The sequence below is a fragment of the Pangasianodon hypophthalmus genome, chromosome 16 (genome assembly GCF_027358585.1).
Source record: "Pangasianodon hypophthalmus isolate fPanHyp1 chromosome 16, fPanHyp1.pri, whole genome shotgun sequence".
Classification (NCBI taxonomy): Eukaryota; Metazoa; Chordata; class Actinopteri; order Siluriformes; family Pangasiidae; genus Pangasianodon; species Pangasianodon hypophthalmus.
The window spans coordinates 9,156,513-9,172,087 of NC_069725.1; the positions used below are offsets into that span (position 1 = coordinate 9,156,513).

At 40.7% G+C, this 15,575-nt stretch overlaps 1 protein-coding gene across 2 annotated transcripts in view; it reads left to right on the forward strand.

The window, feature by feature from the left end:
• Nucleotides 1-15,427, forward strand: part of noc2l (NOC2-like nucleolar associated transcriptional repressor) — a 38,727-nt gene extending 23,300 nt beyond the window's left edge. For both annotated transcript variants that reach the window (XM_026921233.3, XM_034312117.2), the window contains 5 exons: nucleotides 758-901; nucleotides 6,208-6,321; nucleotides 7,979-8,111; nucleotides 14,335-14,427; nucleotides 14,980-15,427. In XM_026921233.3, coding sequence (XP_026777034.2) covers nucleotides 758-901; nucleotides 6,208-6,321; nucleotides 7,979-8,111; nucleotides 14,335-14,427; nucleotides 14,980-15,119 — 624 coding nt within the window. In that variant the 3' untranslated portion in view covers nucleotides 15,120-15,427. The remainder of the gene's footprint in view (nucleotides 1-757; nucleotides 902-6,207; nucleotides 6,322-7,978; nucleotides 8,112-14,334; nucleotides 14,428-14,979) is intronic.
• Nucleotides 15,428-15,575: the final 148 nt, after the last annotated feature.

Genomic DNA, 15,575 nt, shown 5'->3' on the forward strand with positions numbered 1-15,575 from the left:
TTTCACTATGAGACCTGTTTTGTAGACACTTCTCCAGTGAAGGCCTGTGAAGTGAGTGAGTAGTGGTCAGGTTTCTATTGTGGCTTGTCTAGCTTGTCATTCTTTTCTCTTTTTTTTTTCCTCTCCTCCCCCCTTCTCACCTTTGGTTCTTTTTATCATGATGACGACTGTTAGGCCCACATCCTGTTTGAGAGGCGCTGAAGGCCATGCCTGGGACACCCAACCACAGGCTATAGTCCTACTCTCACACCCACACACGCACATACACACAAGTCCAGCTACATTCAGGCCTCACACACTGTAAAAGGAGGTTTCAATCCAGCTTCTTTCTGTAGCATGGCCACTCCTCGCTCATTCACAGACACACACACCACACACAGGCCACATCCTGTTCTTTGGCCAAAGCTCAGACCTCCAAAGCACTGTTAAAAGTCAAGCCCTGAATATTTATTCTTTTGGCCTGTAATGATTCATGTGGGTATTTTAAAAGGCTGGCTTCAGCTAATCCCTGCGTTTTATTGTTGGAACACAACTGTGCTTACGATCAGATTTGTTTTTTAAGCATATCTTCGCAGCCAGATAATGATCATATAAAATCCTGTTTAATGTTAATTTTATCCATTAGATTTATTTATACTTGGATCTGGTTTTCCAGTTTTACTTAATGCCTTAAAACATCATGAACTGAAAATACAGATTCTTTATGCCATCCTCATTCTCTCTCTCTCTCTCTCTCTCTCTCTCTCTCTCTATCCAGCTGAAAGCTTTTCTGAAGGAATGCAAAGTGGCCAATTACTGCAAGCAGATCCGCCAGCTGCTGGAGAAGGTACAGGAGAACTGCAGTCACATCACAAGCCGGAGACAGAGGGCTGCTTTTGGCGTAGCTGACACCACTGCTGTGGTAAGTGTGCTCGTGTGTGCTTGCTCATCAAGCCGTCGAGCATTTCGAGGCCATTAAACATTCACGCTGACCTCTTGCCTTTCCAGACAGCTAGTGCACTGTACCACACCCCTCTGAGTTTTGACCGTGTATACACAGACACATTTGTGTGTGTGTGTGTGTGTGTATTTTTTTAAACACGCAATGGTTAGTTTGGTCTGGGCTTTTACACCTGCAGACGTGATATTTCAAGTTCACCACGTCCGCCCAGCTCTTCTGAGGTTAGCTGTGTTTAAAAAAAAAAAAAAAAAAAAAAGACAGCATGCGCACATTTAACGTTAATGCCTTCACTGAGTTCTTTTGTTTGTGTGATTTTTGTTTCTGTACATTTAAATTTCTGTAGCTAGTTCTTTCCAGTGGAGGTTGTGAGATGGCAAAACATATCATATCCTGATTTATATGATGAATCATGATGTATCTCTTTAAAAATATACTCTTTATATGAGTGGAGGAAAAATTTAAGTTTTGCAAAAATACTGATGATACCCATCAGTTTTCATGATGTAAACTGTGTTTTGATGTCGTCGTACCACCATTTATACCACAGCACTGTTGTATAAATGCCAGTTAGAATTTGAGAACTTGAATCCGATTGGTCAGAAGGTGTTAATTAACTTTCACTAACAGCAGCTCTGACACTAGTGTCGGCTGTAAGGCAAATCACAGGTTTATACTGATGCACTCATTCTAATGTTATCATTTCTATAGTAAGAGATACTAGTAAGAGGGACTTATATGGCAGATGCTCCACATAATGTAAGACTAATAATAGGCAGGTGAAAATGTGTTATTTAACGTATAAAAACGTGTGTAATCATTGATATGGTAAAACTTTCTGTATAGAGATGTTTAAGTTTATGGAAAGTGTCAGCTCGTGGTCAGAGTTGCCATTTCTCTTATGTCGTGGAACATCTACAAAATTACGTGTAACTATAACCAGATAAAAAGTATGATGTGTCGTACCTTAAGTAAAAAAAAAAAAAAAAAATGCAATTATGGGCAAATTGCTGTGGTGTAAGAAGAATAAAACAGGACATGCTGTTATAGGAAAAGAATTAACTTCGGGGAGTGTGAGTGTGACTTATATCAAGCACAGCGCACCGGTGTTGATTTTTAACCCACATTTCTGACCATGGTCAAGCCAGCTGTGGTAGAAACCAGAGTGTACATATATACTTAGTACTTTGTGGTAACTACCCTTCAAATGGCTACACTACAAATCTGCTGTGAATTTGAATAGTGGGAAAAAGTTGAGCAGTAGTGTACTACGGGCCATTTCAGTATTATTTTTTCCAAGTTCACTCAGACCAGCTGAAACGAGGCTGCAGGCCGGATTTGTCTCACAAGCCTTGTGTCTGACACATATGGCATATGCTTTCTTCTGATTAGCTAACTTTGTGGACTATTAAGTAAGCATGCTTTGAGGCGTTTAGGTTACCATTTGCAAACTTTGTGCTGTGTAACTGTGCAACTACCTCTGGTGCTGCTGCGTAGTCTGTAAGTAGAGGTAGTGCTCATAATGAATATTAAACGGAAATATCGCAATGCATAATGTGAGCATTGATGTCATGATAAATAATCTCTTGATACATTTCCTTATCCTTATGTAAATCCCGCCATCCCAAACTCCCTTTAATATTGTCCGCTATAAAGTATTTTCTTTGTTGGCTCGGCCCATGTTTGTGACCAGACGCTTATGCTCTGTATGTCCAGATTGAGACAGAGACAGGCCTGTTTTAGTAGCGAAAACATGCTGGAGTCCCCACTGCTCGCTCCAATCCACACCACCCACCCACAACTGCCTCACTCAGCCTCTCCATCATATACAGGTGTCAGCTGGTCAGACCCACCCGCAGGCTCCCCCGGAGGAGTGCGCGAGTGTATATGTCTGTGTGCATGTTTGCACACGCAGGCCCTACGGCCATGGCTGGTCTTGCGCGTGACCACTGACTGGAACTGCAACAGCTGAGGCTGACCCTAAATCTGTAGTGCATTATTAGTGTGGAGGTGGCGATGGGTTGGGAACACTTACTAACAGCATTTCTCTCAATGAGGAGGAGTGAACAGGAAGTATAGTAGCTATCAAACTCTTCATCTGGCAGCTGCTCGGAGTGTTGCTCTATTTACAGTCACGTGTGTGCTGTGTATATGCGCTGACCGGGTAATGGCAGCAGGAGTGGTTTGGGAAGAGACCGAGACAGAGGGAGGGAGGAACGGAGCACTGATGGTGCGAGGAGAGAAACGAGGAGCCGTTTCCTTTCCAGGACGAGCTCCACGCCGCATCCATCTTCATCTCCGCTCTCATCTGTCACCCTGCCGGAGCTCACCCCATCCCACTTTCCCCCCCTCCCTGTTCCTGGCTGGAGCTGCTCTCAGGCCTGATAAATATTTAAGACCGTTTAAGAGTGAAATGAAGGAGAGATGGGGTGGGGTGTCTCTCTCGCTCTCTTTCTCTCTCTCTCTCTCTCCCCCTCTCTCTATTTCTCTTCCTCCCTCCCCCGCTGTAATGTAGAAGACTCTGGAGGCGAGTGGAGGGGGTGCGGCAGCTCTGTGCTGGCAGACAGCGTGGCACCGCGCCGGGTGCGTCTGTCGCCGGCTCTGGGCGGCAGGAGCGATGTCCTTCAGTAGCTGGACTGGCAAGCCAACCTTCTCTGCGCCACTGTAACAGGACGTCTGCCTGGCACGCTGCCCTGGTGATCTGTCCAGCAAACAGCTGAAATTTAATTAAGGCCATCTTCCCCACCCTCCTTCCCTGCTTGTGCCACTCCTCCTGCTGGACAAGTTCTCCCATGGTCTTATTTATTCTAGCATTTCTGGACGGTGCTATGGGTTTTTTTTTGTTTGTTTGTTTGTTTTAAATGAAGCGTTTAAGCCGTAAGTCATTGTAGATCTTTTTAAACGATTGAGACATGGTGTTGTCCATTTCTTTGTAGTTTATTTTTAACTTGATACTCAGTTCAAGAAGATAGTTTTTCAGGATTTGTGCTACTTTTGGAGTGTTTTTTTTAATGAAGAAGGATATTTCATTCTTTATTATGCTCTATTCATTTTTCACTGCCCTACAAACCACCGCAAATTGTAATAAATAAGTTTCAATAACTGATGACGGAAGCCAAGATCTATTAGGGTCTATTGAATTTGGAGGTTAGAAAATCTTATTTGACCTGATCAATATCTTCCACAAAGACCTTTAAAGGTAGGCTGAGAGAAATGTTCTGGTCTGGCTTCTCTCTCCAACCCTACACTCTTATTACTTTTTTTTCCCCCACAATTCCATTCAATCTTACCATCTTTTTTTTTATAGCTTTGAGAATAATCAAGGTCACTTCACACTGAAATATATCTGTTTGAATTTAAATTATATGACAACACCAGTGCTAGTATGCATTATATTTCCTCCTGTTTTCCCCAGACCATGGGTCATATCAACTTTTATTTGCATAAAATTTTATAAATTGTTGCTTTCGAGTATGTTTGGAATGTTTTTTGTTTAAGTGTTATGAAAAATAATTTACTTACTGCCTATAAAAGGGCATGCAGGATTAGGTAATTTATTATTACCAAAGACAACATGACTCATCTAAAAACATTTTTTTTAATTCTTTTTCTTTTAAGGAGTTATGCAAAAGTACGCATAATATGACCCGTGTGAAAAAGTAATTGTCCCCTTGGTTACTCAACTAGCCAAATTTAATTGAGCCTTAGACAGTTACAGGAAATTCCATAAGATATTTTGGCAAAAAAAAAGTTAAAATATAAATTCTGAAAAGGGTTACGAAGCTCTTTTAATGTTCTGTGACTCCAACAAAGCAGAGTGAGCGCCATTATCTCCAAATGGAGAACACTAGGAACCATAGAGAATCTTCCCAGTAGTGGTCAGCCTGCCAAAATTTTTCCTGAGGACACAGCAACAACTCATCCAGGAAATCACAAAAGATCCCAGAAGAACATTCAAAGAACTGCAGGCCTCTGGAGCTTCAACTAAAGTCAGCGCTCATGACGCCACACTAAAAGAAATGCTTGGGCCAAAATGGGGTTCATGGGAGAGTAGTAAGGCAGAAACCATTGGTAACCAAGAAAAACATCAATGCTTGTTTCACAAATGCTCCCCAAGCCTTTTAAAATAACATTCAAATGACAGATGAGTCACAAGTGGACGTTTTGGATGACGTGGGTCTGGCATAAAGCAAATTGAATTTCGCAGTAGAAACGTCATGCAAATGGTGAAACATAGTGTTGATGGGGTGATGGTGGCTGCTTCAGGACCTGGACGACTTGCAGGAATTTTGCTCTGTGCACAAAAATTTGTAAGGGAATGTCTGGTCATCTCTCTCTGTTGCAAGTGAGACGATCCAGAACACAAAAGCACGTCCACATCCGACTGGATAAATGGAAATAAAAAGGTTTTGGAGTGGTATTTTCAGAGTCCCGACTTAAAACTGTTAGAGATCAAACTAGAAGTTCTGCAAAGAAGAGTGGGCTAAGGTCCTCCACAATGTGTGATTATTGCTGCTACAGGTACCACCATTTAAGTTTAAGTGGGAAATTACTTTTTCACATGGGTGATATGGGTGTTGGATAACTTCGTTCATAAGTGAAATAGTTTTTTTTTTTTATTATTATATTGTATTTATTCAGGTTCTCTTTGTCTAAATTAAGGATGTCAAACTAAAATTTGTGAAAATCCTGTTATACAAAAATCCTTCCTTACAAAGGTCTTGTTAAAAAAAAAAAAAAAAAAAATTGACATGGCTCATTTAGCCAAGTGAGCAACCTGTATATCCTCATGTTAATGTGCAGGGCCTTACTTTGTCCCAGCTTTATATCTGACTGCCTGTATTAAAGATAAAAATAAAATAATACATTTTTTCCTGAGACACATCTGTTTTGAACTTGAAGCAAGGCACACTTTGCTGGTCATGTCCTCACTTCACTAATCAGAAGAGAAAAGGTAAACGGGGGAAAAAAGTCTCTGAAAGTTTGGAAAGTTCCCTTTCTCAATAGCTAGTCTCTGTCATGATGAGCTGAATTCAGCTACAGAAGCCAAGCTGGCTGCAGTCAGTTTGTATATATATATATAATGTTTGATCTGGTGAAATACTTCCACATCTGGTCCAGTTAACAGTTCCTGGTCTACAGTTTTTTCTCTTGTCTAAATTTCTGAAACAATTCAGTCTGACAACAATACAATACTTAATTAAATCAGCAGGGGGCAAATTCTTTTTCACAGCACTGTGTGCATATTTCATTGTGTTTGTATGTGGCAGGCGGCATGGGAGAAGCAGGTTGCAGAAGAAGGAACTCCTCTCACCAGGTACTACAGCCAGTGGAAGAAGTTACGAGAAAAGGAGATTCAACTAGAGATCTCAGGCAAAGAGAGAGTAAGTGTTACTAAACCATAGCGTAAGTACTATGTATGATCACACACCAGTTTAAAGCAACATGGCTCCTGGCAGGCATGGTGTTCTGTCATGTGTGTAAGAAGTCACAATATCAGCTGCACTTAAATTTATTTATATGTAAGATGAAGAGAAAGATTCAAGTCCCACAGGAAACAAAGATACAGTAACCTAACCTTCCAAGTATAGCAGCAGTTTAATGTATCACACACCACCTCCTGCCTGTGTATGTGTGTGTGTGAGTAAGTGAGAGAGAGCGTGCTGGAGTTGGAGCGCGTCCATAAGGCGATAATGGAGATGACACCAGGCGGAGTGTTGGCGTCGGGGAAGCGGCAGATTGGCGGAGGAGGCTCGGATGGGGAGAGCGAGGGATGCAGGAAGAGTATTAGAGTGCTCAGGGCTGCGGCCCAGGCTTTGATCCAGAGCCCCCACACCCGGATCTGATTACTCCCTCCTCCCTCTCCTCCTCATGCCACTGGAGCTGCCTGCCGCCACCTCCATCATAGCACTTCTGAAAAGCTACACACACACATAGACACAGATGAGCACTCTCAGATTTCATCTTTTTTCTTTTTTTTCTTTTTTTTTTTTTTTTTTTAAATAAGTGGATCAGTATAAGCTCCTTACAAGCGTTCATTAAAAAAAAAAAAACAACTTTATACCATAATGCTGTTGAATCTGTTCTTGAATGTGATTGAGACAGCACAGGTTTATATTAATGCGCTTGCTCTTACACATTATTATTTGTGTAGTAACAGCTCATAACCAAAAGCATATAACCACATAACCAAAGCAAACAAAGAAAAAATGTATAATCGTTGATATGGTGAAGTCTTCTGAAAGATGTTTATTTACTATTTTTGGAAGGAGTCTCCAGTGTCAGTGCTTTGTAACAGTCAAAGGTAAAACTGTACTATTTTTTCCACCACTGTTGTTAGGACAAGCTGCACTGTGCCGTTTCTTGGTAAAACGACAATCTGCATTTTTTTAAAATTATTATTATTATTAAAAAAAAATGAAAAAAAGGGAGGCTGGTGAGGGAACAGCTCTTTTTAGTTGCTGTAATGTGATGTCCATGAGACAAGTTAGTTCCTGTTGTGCCTCAACATTAAATTTATCTATAAATCGATTAAAAAGTATAATGTGGTGTTCATTAATAAATAAAAAAAATAATAATCATTGGCAAATCGCCTTGGTGTAAGTGGAATAACACATTTTGGAAAGTGCTGTTCTTGGGAAAATAATCAACTTCTGGCATCACACCACTCTATCATTGAATATTTTCCTATAATAACATGCCAGTTGTTTTATTCCATACATATTTACCCTGGTGGAAGTATTTGAGAATCTCTATAACCCATTCCTATCGTCCATGTTAGTTGGATAACAGGTCATTTGACGGGTCTTTGGGGGGGAAACGAACTAGAAAATAAAACGAAGTCAGACGTGGAAAGAAAAAGCTTAGTTATTAAAAACACTATTCCAATCCAGATGCCATTATTCTAATCAAGCATTAAACTTAATGTGGAAAAAAAGAATCTATTACCCAAGTGATGCCTAATTGTGCTTTTTGTGTTACCACTTATGAAGTTTTCTTCAAGCTTCTCTAAATGTGTCAATTTAAACCATTTTTGTGTAGATGGAAGACTTGAACCTCCCTGAAATCAAGCGCAAGAAGATCCAAGAGAAGAAAGAAGACAAGAAAGAATTCAAGGGTCTCTTCGAGTCAGACAGCGATTCAGACAGTGGTGAACTCATGCAAAAGCGTAAAGGTAATAGTTTTACATTTCATCTTCAGCTCAGGCTGGCAAGTTAACACACTCCTCTTTCTTTCCTCACAAAGCCACAGCAGTGTCTGATAGGGGAGAGATGGCAGAGCAGCTGGAGGTTAAGGGCTTTGTTCAAGGACACAGCACTTTCACACACAGGTTTCAGACGCTGATACACACACCGGTGGTAGACTTGAGACAATGGCATGAATTGATTTCCACAGGTGTTAGGGGGATTCCTTAGGTCATAACTCAGTCTGCTGTACATATGCTGTGAGTTTCACATTTTCAGCCTTATTCTGTTCCTGTGTCTTTTTCCTGGGTCAGTCATGAGAGGACCCTGGGTCAATTTATTTGTATAGCACTTTTAACAGTAGACATTGTCAGCTTTGCAAAAGTATATAAATTGGATATAAATTTAAAATTTATAACTCAGGTGTAGGTCTAGATCTACGTGAACCTTTATAATACAGTTAACAATACAATTCAGAGAAAATTGAGAATGTGAGCTGATAGAGTTTGCAATTTTTCTGGAGCATAGAATAGGCAGTTGGTAGGTCAAGAAGAGAGAGAGAGTTGGGTACATATAGAAAGTATTCAAACCCCTTAGTTTTTTTTTTTCCTCTCACTTTGTTACGTTACAGCCTTATCGTAAAATGAATTAAATTAATTTTTGTTTCCCCCTTAGTTTGCAAAAAATACACTAATTAAAAGGCATAAACAGGCTTTACCAAGGTTGTTTTTATTTTTTTATTAAAAATTTTTTAATTATTTTCCATAATTCCATAATTATTCAGACTCTTTGCTTTGGCACTCAAAATGGAGCTCTGGTGCTTCCTATTTCCAGTAATCATTCTTGAGAAGTTACTATTTGATTAAAGTTCATCTGTGGTAAATTCTGTTAATTGGACATGATTTGGAAGAGCACGTTTGTCCGTTTAATGTCCCACAGCTGACAGTACACGTCAAAGCCAAGAGCAAGCCATGCTGTCAGAGACTTGCTGCAGTTCATTCTTAAGCTAGCTATTTATAAGGTTGTTTCAAACTGAAGTGATGAAAAGCATTTACTTAAAAGGGCCCTTCAGAATGGTTGCTTTTTAAAGGAAACAACACTTTCCACTTTTTTTTTTTCCCTACTTCTTCTTCTTCTGGGAAGCTTACCTATAAATGTAGCTCAAGTCCAAGTAAGAAACATTATATATAGTAGTAGTAAGTTTCCTTTTTTGGTGGTGGAGGCATTATGTTTTTGGTTTGTCCGTCTTTCCGTGCATCTGTGCGAGGTTCTTGTTATCGCAATATCTCACAAACGAGAGGTTAAATGTTTGTAGGATTTATATGGAATTATTATTGTAACCTACAGGTGGACTTAGATTAGATTTTGGAATTGATCTAAACAGGGGCAAGGTCACAGCAAGGCCAGATGTCTGAAATAGTTCTTAGTTTCTTCAGTAGCTTCCTTCCTGTTTGAAATATATTTTAAGGGTATTTCAGGCATAGGAATTAGTAACAAGAAGGGCTAGACTTGTTGGCGATGGAGGCATCCCCATCGAGGCTGTTGGCACCAAGTTCTACTTGTTTAAGCACTAGCACAAACATAGCTTGTGTGTGTGTTTTTGTAAATTTTCAAACTAGTGGCAGTATGGGGGAAGTTTGTCGCTTAGTCTGTTTCTCCATTAAATTGTCAGTAATTTTGTGACAGTAAAACACCAATTTTGACTTTATAAAAGTGCCTTCAAAATGGCTGGGAGAAAGTTTGAGCCACTGAAACTCTTCTTGGATCTGGTCATCCAGCCAAACAAAGCAGGTACAAGGACTTTATTCAGGACGGTGACCAAGAACCTGGGAGATCTCTGCAGCGTTCTCCCATCAGGCCTTTATGGCAGAGGAGCCAGACAGAAGCCTCAGGAAAAAGCACATGATAGTTCACTTGGAGTTTGCCAGAATGTACCTAAAGGGGAATTGGGCCATGATTCTGTGGTCAGATGGTCAAACCAAGATTGAGTTCTGAATGCCAAATGCTGCATCTGGAGGAAATCAGGCATCTCTCATCACCTGATGTTTTTCAGCAGCAGGGACTGAGAGACTTGAGGATCAGGAGAAAAGATCAGAACGGATCAAAGTACAGAGACATCCTTGAGGAAAACCTGCTCAAGGCCACTCAGAACCTCAGACTGGAGCAAAGGTTCAGCTTCCAACATGACAATAATCCGAACTGCACATCCAAGACATAACAGGAGTGGCTTCAGGACAAGTCAGTAAATGTCTTTGAGTGGTCCAGCCATAACCCAATTGAACATCTCTGTAGAGACCTGAAGTAGTGGTAGTGTAACTTTCTCCATCCAGCCTGAGCATGAGAGGTTCTGCAGAGAGAAATAGGAGATTGTCAAAGCCATGTGTGTCCAGCTTGTAGCATCAAGCTCAATGTGCATCAACAAAGTACTGAATAAAGGGTCTGAATACTTCTGTAAATTTGGCCATTCAAATGTTATATTTAATAAATTTCCAAACCAGGCAAAAAGGGGGAAAAAAACAATATAAACATTTCACTATGTTGGATTTTCTGCAGATTGATGGAGGAAAAAAGGGATTTAATTGTTTTTAGAGTATGACTAATCTAAGATGAAAAAGTGAAGATCTAAGTACTTTCTAAAGCCACTGTAGATTACATTGAATTTTTTTTTTTTTTTTTAATTTCGTCTCAGTTTATCTATTAGCTAATATTTTAAGTTTGGGAGATCAAATGTCTATAAACATGTATATATTTAATATTTTTTAACATAAAAGTCTAAAAGAATACTTTTCTCATTGGCTGACATAAAGAGGAGCGCTGCTAATATCAAACTTCAGACGTGAGGAAGATTTTCCATCTTTTTAGTATGTTCTTCCTCTCCAGCGGTCTGTGTGTGTGTGTGTGTGTGTGTAGTCTGTAGAGCAGTCCAGCTGTCTGCCCTTTCCTCTCCTCTCCTCCTCCCTTTAACCCCACCAAATCCAGAGTTCCGTGCTGGGTCATGTGTCGGCCAAACGCCGTCCTTGCCAAATTCTGCAGCTTACGGTCCGACAGCCGCGTAAAAAGTCCCGTATAGGTGGGAGGCAGTTTGAATCGAGATTTCTTCACAATGAACATCTGCTATTCATTGTGCAGAGTCTTCACAACGCCTGGACAACTGTCTCAGTGTGCTTCTCTCTCCCTCTCTGTCTTTCTCTCTCGCCTCTCACACGGTTTTGCAGGAAGCGATTTTCTTTTTGCAGGCTTGGATCCCAGTGGGGGTTTGTAATTCAAAACAGTTGACTGGAAAGACGTTAGCGGTCGCTCCCTCCACACAAGATTTAACTGGCCCCATACCCTCACCCCTTAGACCAGGAAGTAGCACTCTTTTTCTTTTTTTTTTTTTCCCCAAGTCCATTATATCAGGCTTAAACATTTATATGGTAGCATTAAATGTCCTTTTTTTTTTTTTTTTTTTTATTCACAGCTTAAGCAGTTACATTTGATTGGGATCGTGTCAGGCTAGGCACCACTTATCAGTGTGTTAGCGCCTTTGTGGTGGGGGGAAATGGAAAGGCAAGAGCCAGGCTGTGTGAGAAAATGTTGCAGTGGGGCTCCTGACAGCAATTAAAGCGTGTGGGGACTCCTGGAGTGAGCGACTGGCACCACTGGCCAAGCCGCCGCCGGGTGCCAACATGATGGCTAGAGGAGGGAAGAGCTAAGAAGGACACCGATTGGAATCCTCAGTACAGCAGATACAAAGAGGAGCTATTTAAGCACTCTTTCGTATACATTCTAAATATTTAAGATCATTTTGAGGCAGACTATGTAGGAGATAGCCTGAGGTCTCTGTTTGTGGTTGTAAGATGAGCCTCAGTTCTTTGAGGCTTACATTTTCCCCACTTTGTTTAGTTGCATCAAGTTGTTTACATCGCCTTGTTTGCTTCCCACAGAGTTTCTCCTATAACAGGGGAATGCTGGGTTATATGAAGACCACTTACATTTTATCAGTTACATATTCACACTCCAGTAGATCTTGATTTGATATTTTGGTCAATCTTGTTCTGTCCTTCTCTCTCTGTTAAGCTTAGTGCACACTACGCAATTTTACCCCCAATTTCCCAGACGCCAAATAATTTTGGGGCTTGTCTGCAGTATATCACACCCAGTTGGTTGTTAGGATAAATAAAAACAAACATGCCACAAACACAATGATTCCTGGCGGTACTGAGTATAAAAAATAGCTGTTTTTTTGCACTGTACCTCTAGTTCTCTTTGCAGAACAGACAATACTGACTGTCAGAGTTTCCTCAAAGATTATTCCCTCATATTTTTCTCATATTTCTCATTTTCTTGTTCTGACCAAACAGTGACAAAGCCATGAAGTCCACAGAGCAAGTGCTCCCATGTTTATTTTCATGAGAATGTGGGATTTTGGGATCAGGAGCACTTTAGCAGGAACCTCTCCAGGTGAAAGATCGTGGAGCATGGATACCTCATCTGCAAGCGATCATGTAGCGGGCACACTGCCACATCCACAAAACTACAGATAGCAAATGATTAAAATTGTTTAGTGTCAGTAATTCAGAGATTTTGAAAGTCATATAGTGTGCCCTGGGCATTACTCCAAGATAGCCAGTGACAAAGTTCTGGAAGTGTCTGAATTTTTAATTAAAACCTCAGAGTGTGTTTGCTGCTATGGTGCTCGATGCTTGGATTTCTAATTATGTAACCCCTTTCTCTACACAATCCCGAATTGCAGTGATTGATGATCTATGGAATATTTTGTTTAATCACAGATCCATGGTTAGAGCGTCTTTATCATGTTATCTGACAGTCTGACATCAGATAAAACGTTATCGCGCTCTGTTGTAAAATTTGGCCAAGATTTTATTGGGATCATCTCGTACAGGCTGACAAGTAATAATCTTAAAAGACTGCTGTAATCGCTGATCTTAAGACTGCTCTGGTAGAAGCCAGTGCTGATTATCTGATTCTTCAGACCTACATCATGTGTCCTGCTGTTGCCTTGCCTCCTTACAAGCAAGTGACATGCCACTGTTTTCACTTCATGTTTTCCTTATTAATATGAGTTTTATAATCAATTTTGATTATAATCACTATTGTAAGTCGCTCTGGATAAGGGCGTCTGCCAAATGCCATAAATGTAAATGTAAATGTAAATGATTCAGAGTGCCATGATGGGATGCATTTATTTGTGATTTTGGACATTATGACTAGTGCTGATTTTGAAACACGAATAAGAAAATGTATTTCCATTAGGGTTTTCAGAATAAATGGGACATGAATACTATGAAATTTTTTGAATGTAAAAAATTTTTTAATGATATCCACATTCTATTGTTGTCCCTTAATGTAAGTCTGTATATACCATACTCTCTTCACGTATTTTGTATCAGTTAAATATATTAAAAGATACGTATATTAGAGTGATATTAGGCTACATATACATTTCCAACACCACCATTATATAGCCCATGTAGTGAGCACACATAGTGGTTCTTGTAAGGCATATTGCAATCAAATATGTCCAATTGCTGTGGCGTTTATGGCATTATCAACTGTTAGTGTAGAAACAATAACATTAATTAATATAAACCGGTGAGTTGCTTTTGTCAGAGCTGCAGTTTATAGAATAAGAATCGACACCTTCTGACCAATCAGAGAAGGCTGCGTAAGAATGCCAGAAACCTGCGTAAGAATTGAATGGTTGCCTGTTGGCTTTGTAACTTTCTTGTGCATACGAATACCCTGAACTTGTTTTGCTCCTAAACTTTTATTGAACTCCTGCAGCCCACGCGCCCGTCACACAGCCTATACACAGCGCTATTAAGATGCATGTCTCTGCTCGTCAGCGACGCACACGTGGTGCTCTGCCGTGCTTCGCTCTTCTCTGCAGATTGGCTCCCCTCACCACGTCTCGTCTCGCCTCGCTCTGGCTCCTGGGTGCTGCTGGGTAATTAAGGGGGAGGCAGCGCCTGCACCGTGCTCACCTCCCAGGCAGCAGCTAATCAAATCCCACTTCAAAGCCCAGAAATATTCTCCCTCTCTCTCACTCACACATACAGGATTAACAACAAATTTGCCACTGAAGGCTTATTTCGTAGTCTTGTATGTGTGTGGTATTGGCTGAGATAACAGCAATGTCGTGTCTGTCTTAATGACCTGTTTCGTTTTTGCTTCTATTTTTAAACTTTAAATCTGATGATTTTCCTACAGACTCTGATGATGATGAAGGCCTTGAGGATCTGTCAGACATGAGTGGTGATGACGACGACGACGATGATGCCTCAGATGGAGAGGACGATTCAGGTCAGTGTTTCTATGCTGTTTACGATACAGTACAGGAGCTTTTCTATAGGTGTAACCTTTTGCTTGTGGGGGATGCAGAAACCCAGGTGCTACTGTTTAAGTGGTAACACGTTTGTTTTAAGGTGTGCTGTGTGTGTGCAGCCCTGTGAAGGGGAGCACACAGTCCTCCACTGTAAAGTGCAGTTCCCTCTGGAACGTTTCTGCGTTCAGGCTCAAAGCTTCTCCTGGAACTTTCGTACCGTGTCAGCGTGAGACGCCTTTCATTTCTGCCAGGGTTTAAAGCAGCTGCACCTGAAAAATTCGCAGCAACCGCCCAGAGGAGAGACACAGCTCACTCATCACATTCATATGTGACGGGAATAATAAAAAATGTTGACGTTTTTGGGTATAATGACTTGCGCGTACATTACGGCAAAGTCACAGCTCAGGAAGTCACTTGCATGCCACTAGGATTTATTATTAGTTGTCTTAATAGTGAACATTGATGGAAAACTCAGATAGAGCCATCCGTGTCCTTCAGCATTTCTGAACTGGTCTTGATTTGCTTCACAGATGGCAGTGAGGAGGCTGAGGAGAGGCCTTCTGGCTCTAAAAGTAAAGCACCCAAGCAGGTGTCGAGCGTGAAGCTGCAGGAGCTGGCAGAAGGAGACGAGGATATGGTCGAAGACCTCGAGCTTTCAGACCAAGACTGAAGGCCTCGGTGACTTGGCAAGCAGTTTGTCACGATGCAAGCACGCATCCTGTGATGAAAATGAAAGCTGCTTAATTGATTTGTAAATCTGGCTCTTTGCACAGGTCAGATGGGGACGCTTAGGAGTCAAGTTTCACTATTTCACAGCCAAATACAAGATGTTTGTAAACTGCATTGTTCAGTTTGAGAATTTGACGTTCAGTATGAACATTTTTGTGAATGTTTTTATATTGTTCCTCTGTCACCCGTGTATTATGTATTGTCTTAACAATATATTGTGAAATATGTTATAAAATGACATTGCCTCTCTTTTTGTGAGTATTTGTCTACATTTTAGAGTCAGAAAATGAGCAAAAAGTAATAATGGTTTTGAACATCAGGTTTTTACATGTGTACAGCATCATATTTTATACCAGAGGGAAATGCAATTTTTAATAACACTATATATACACTATAT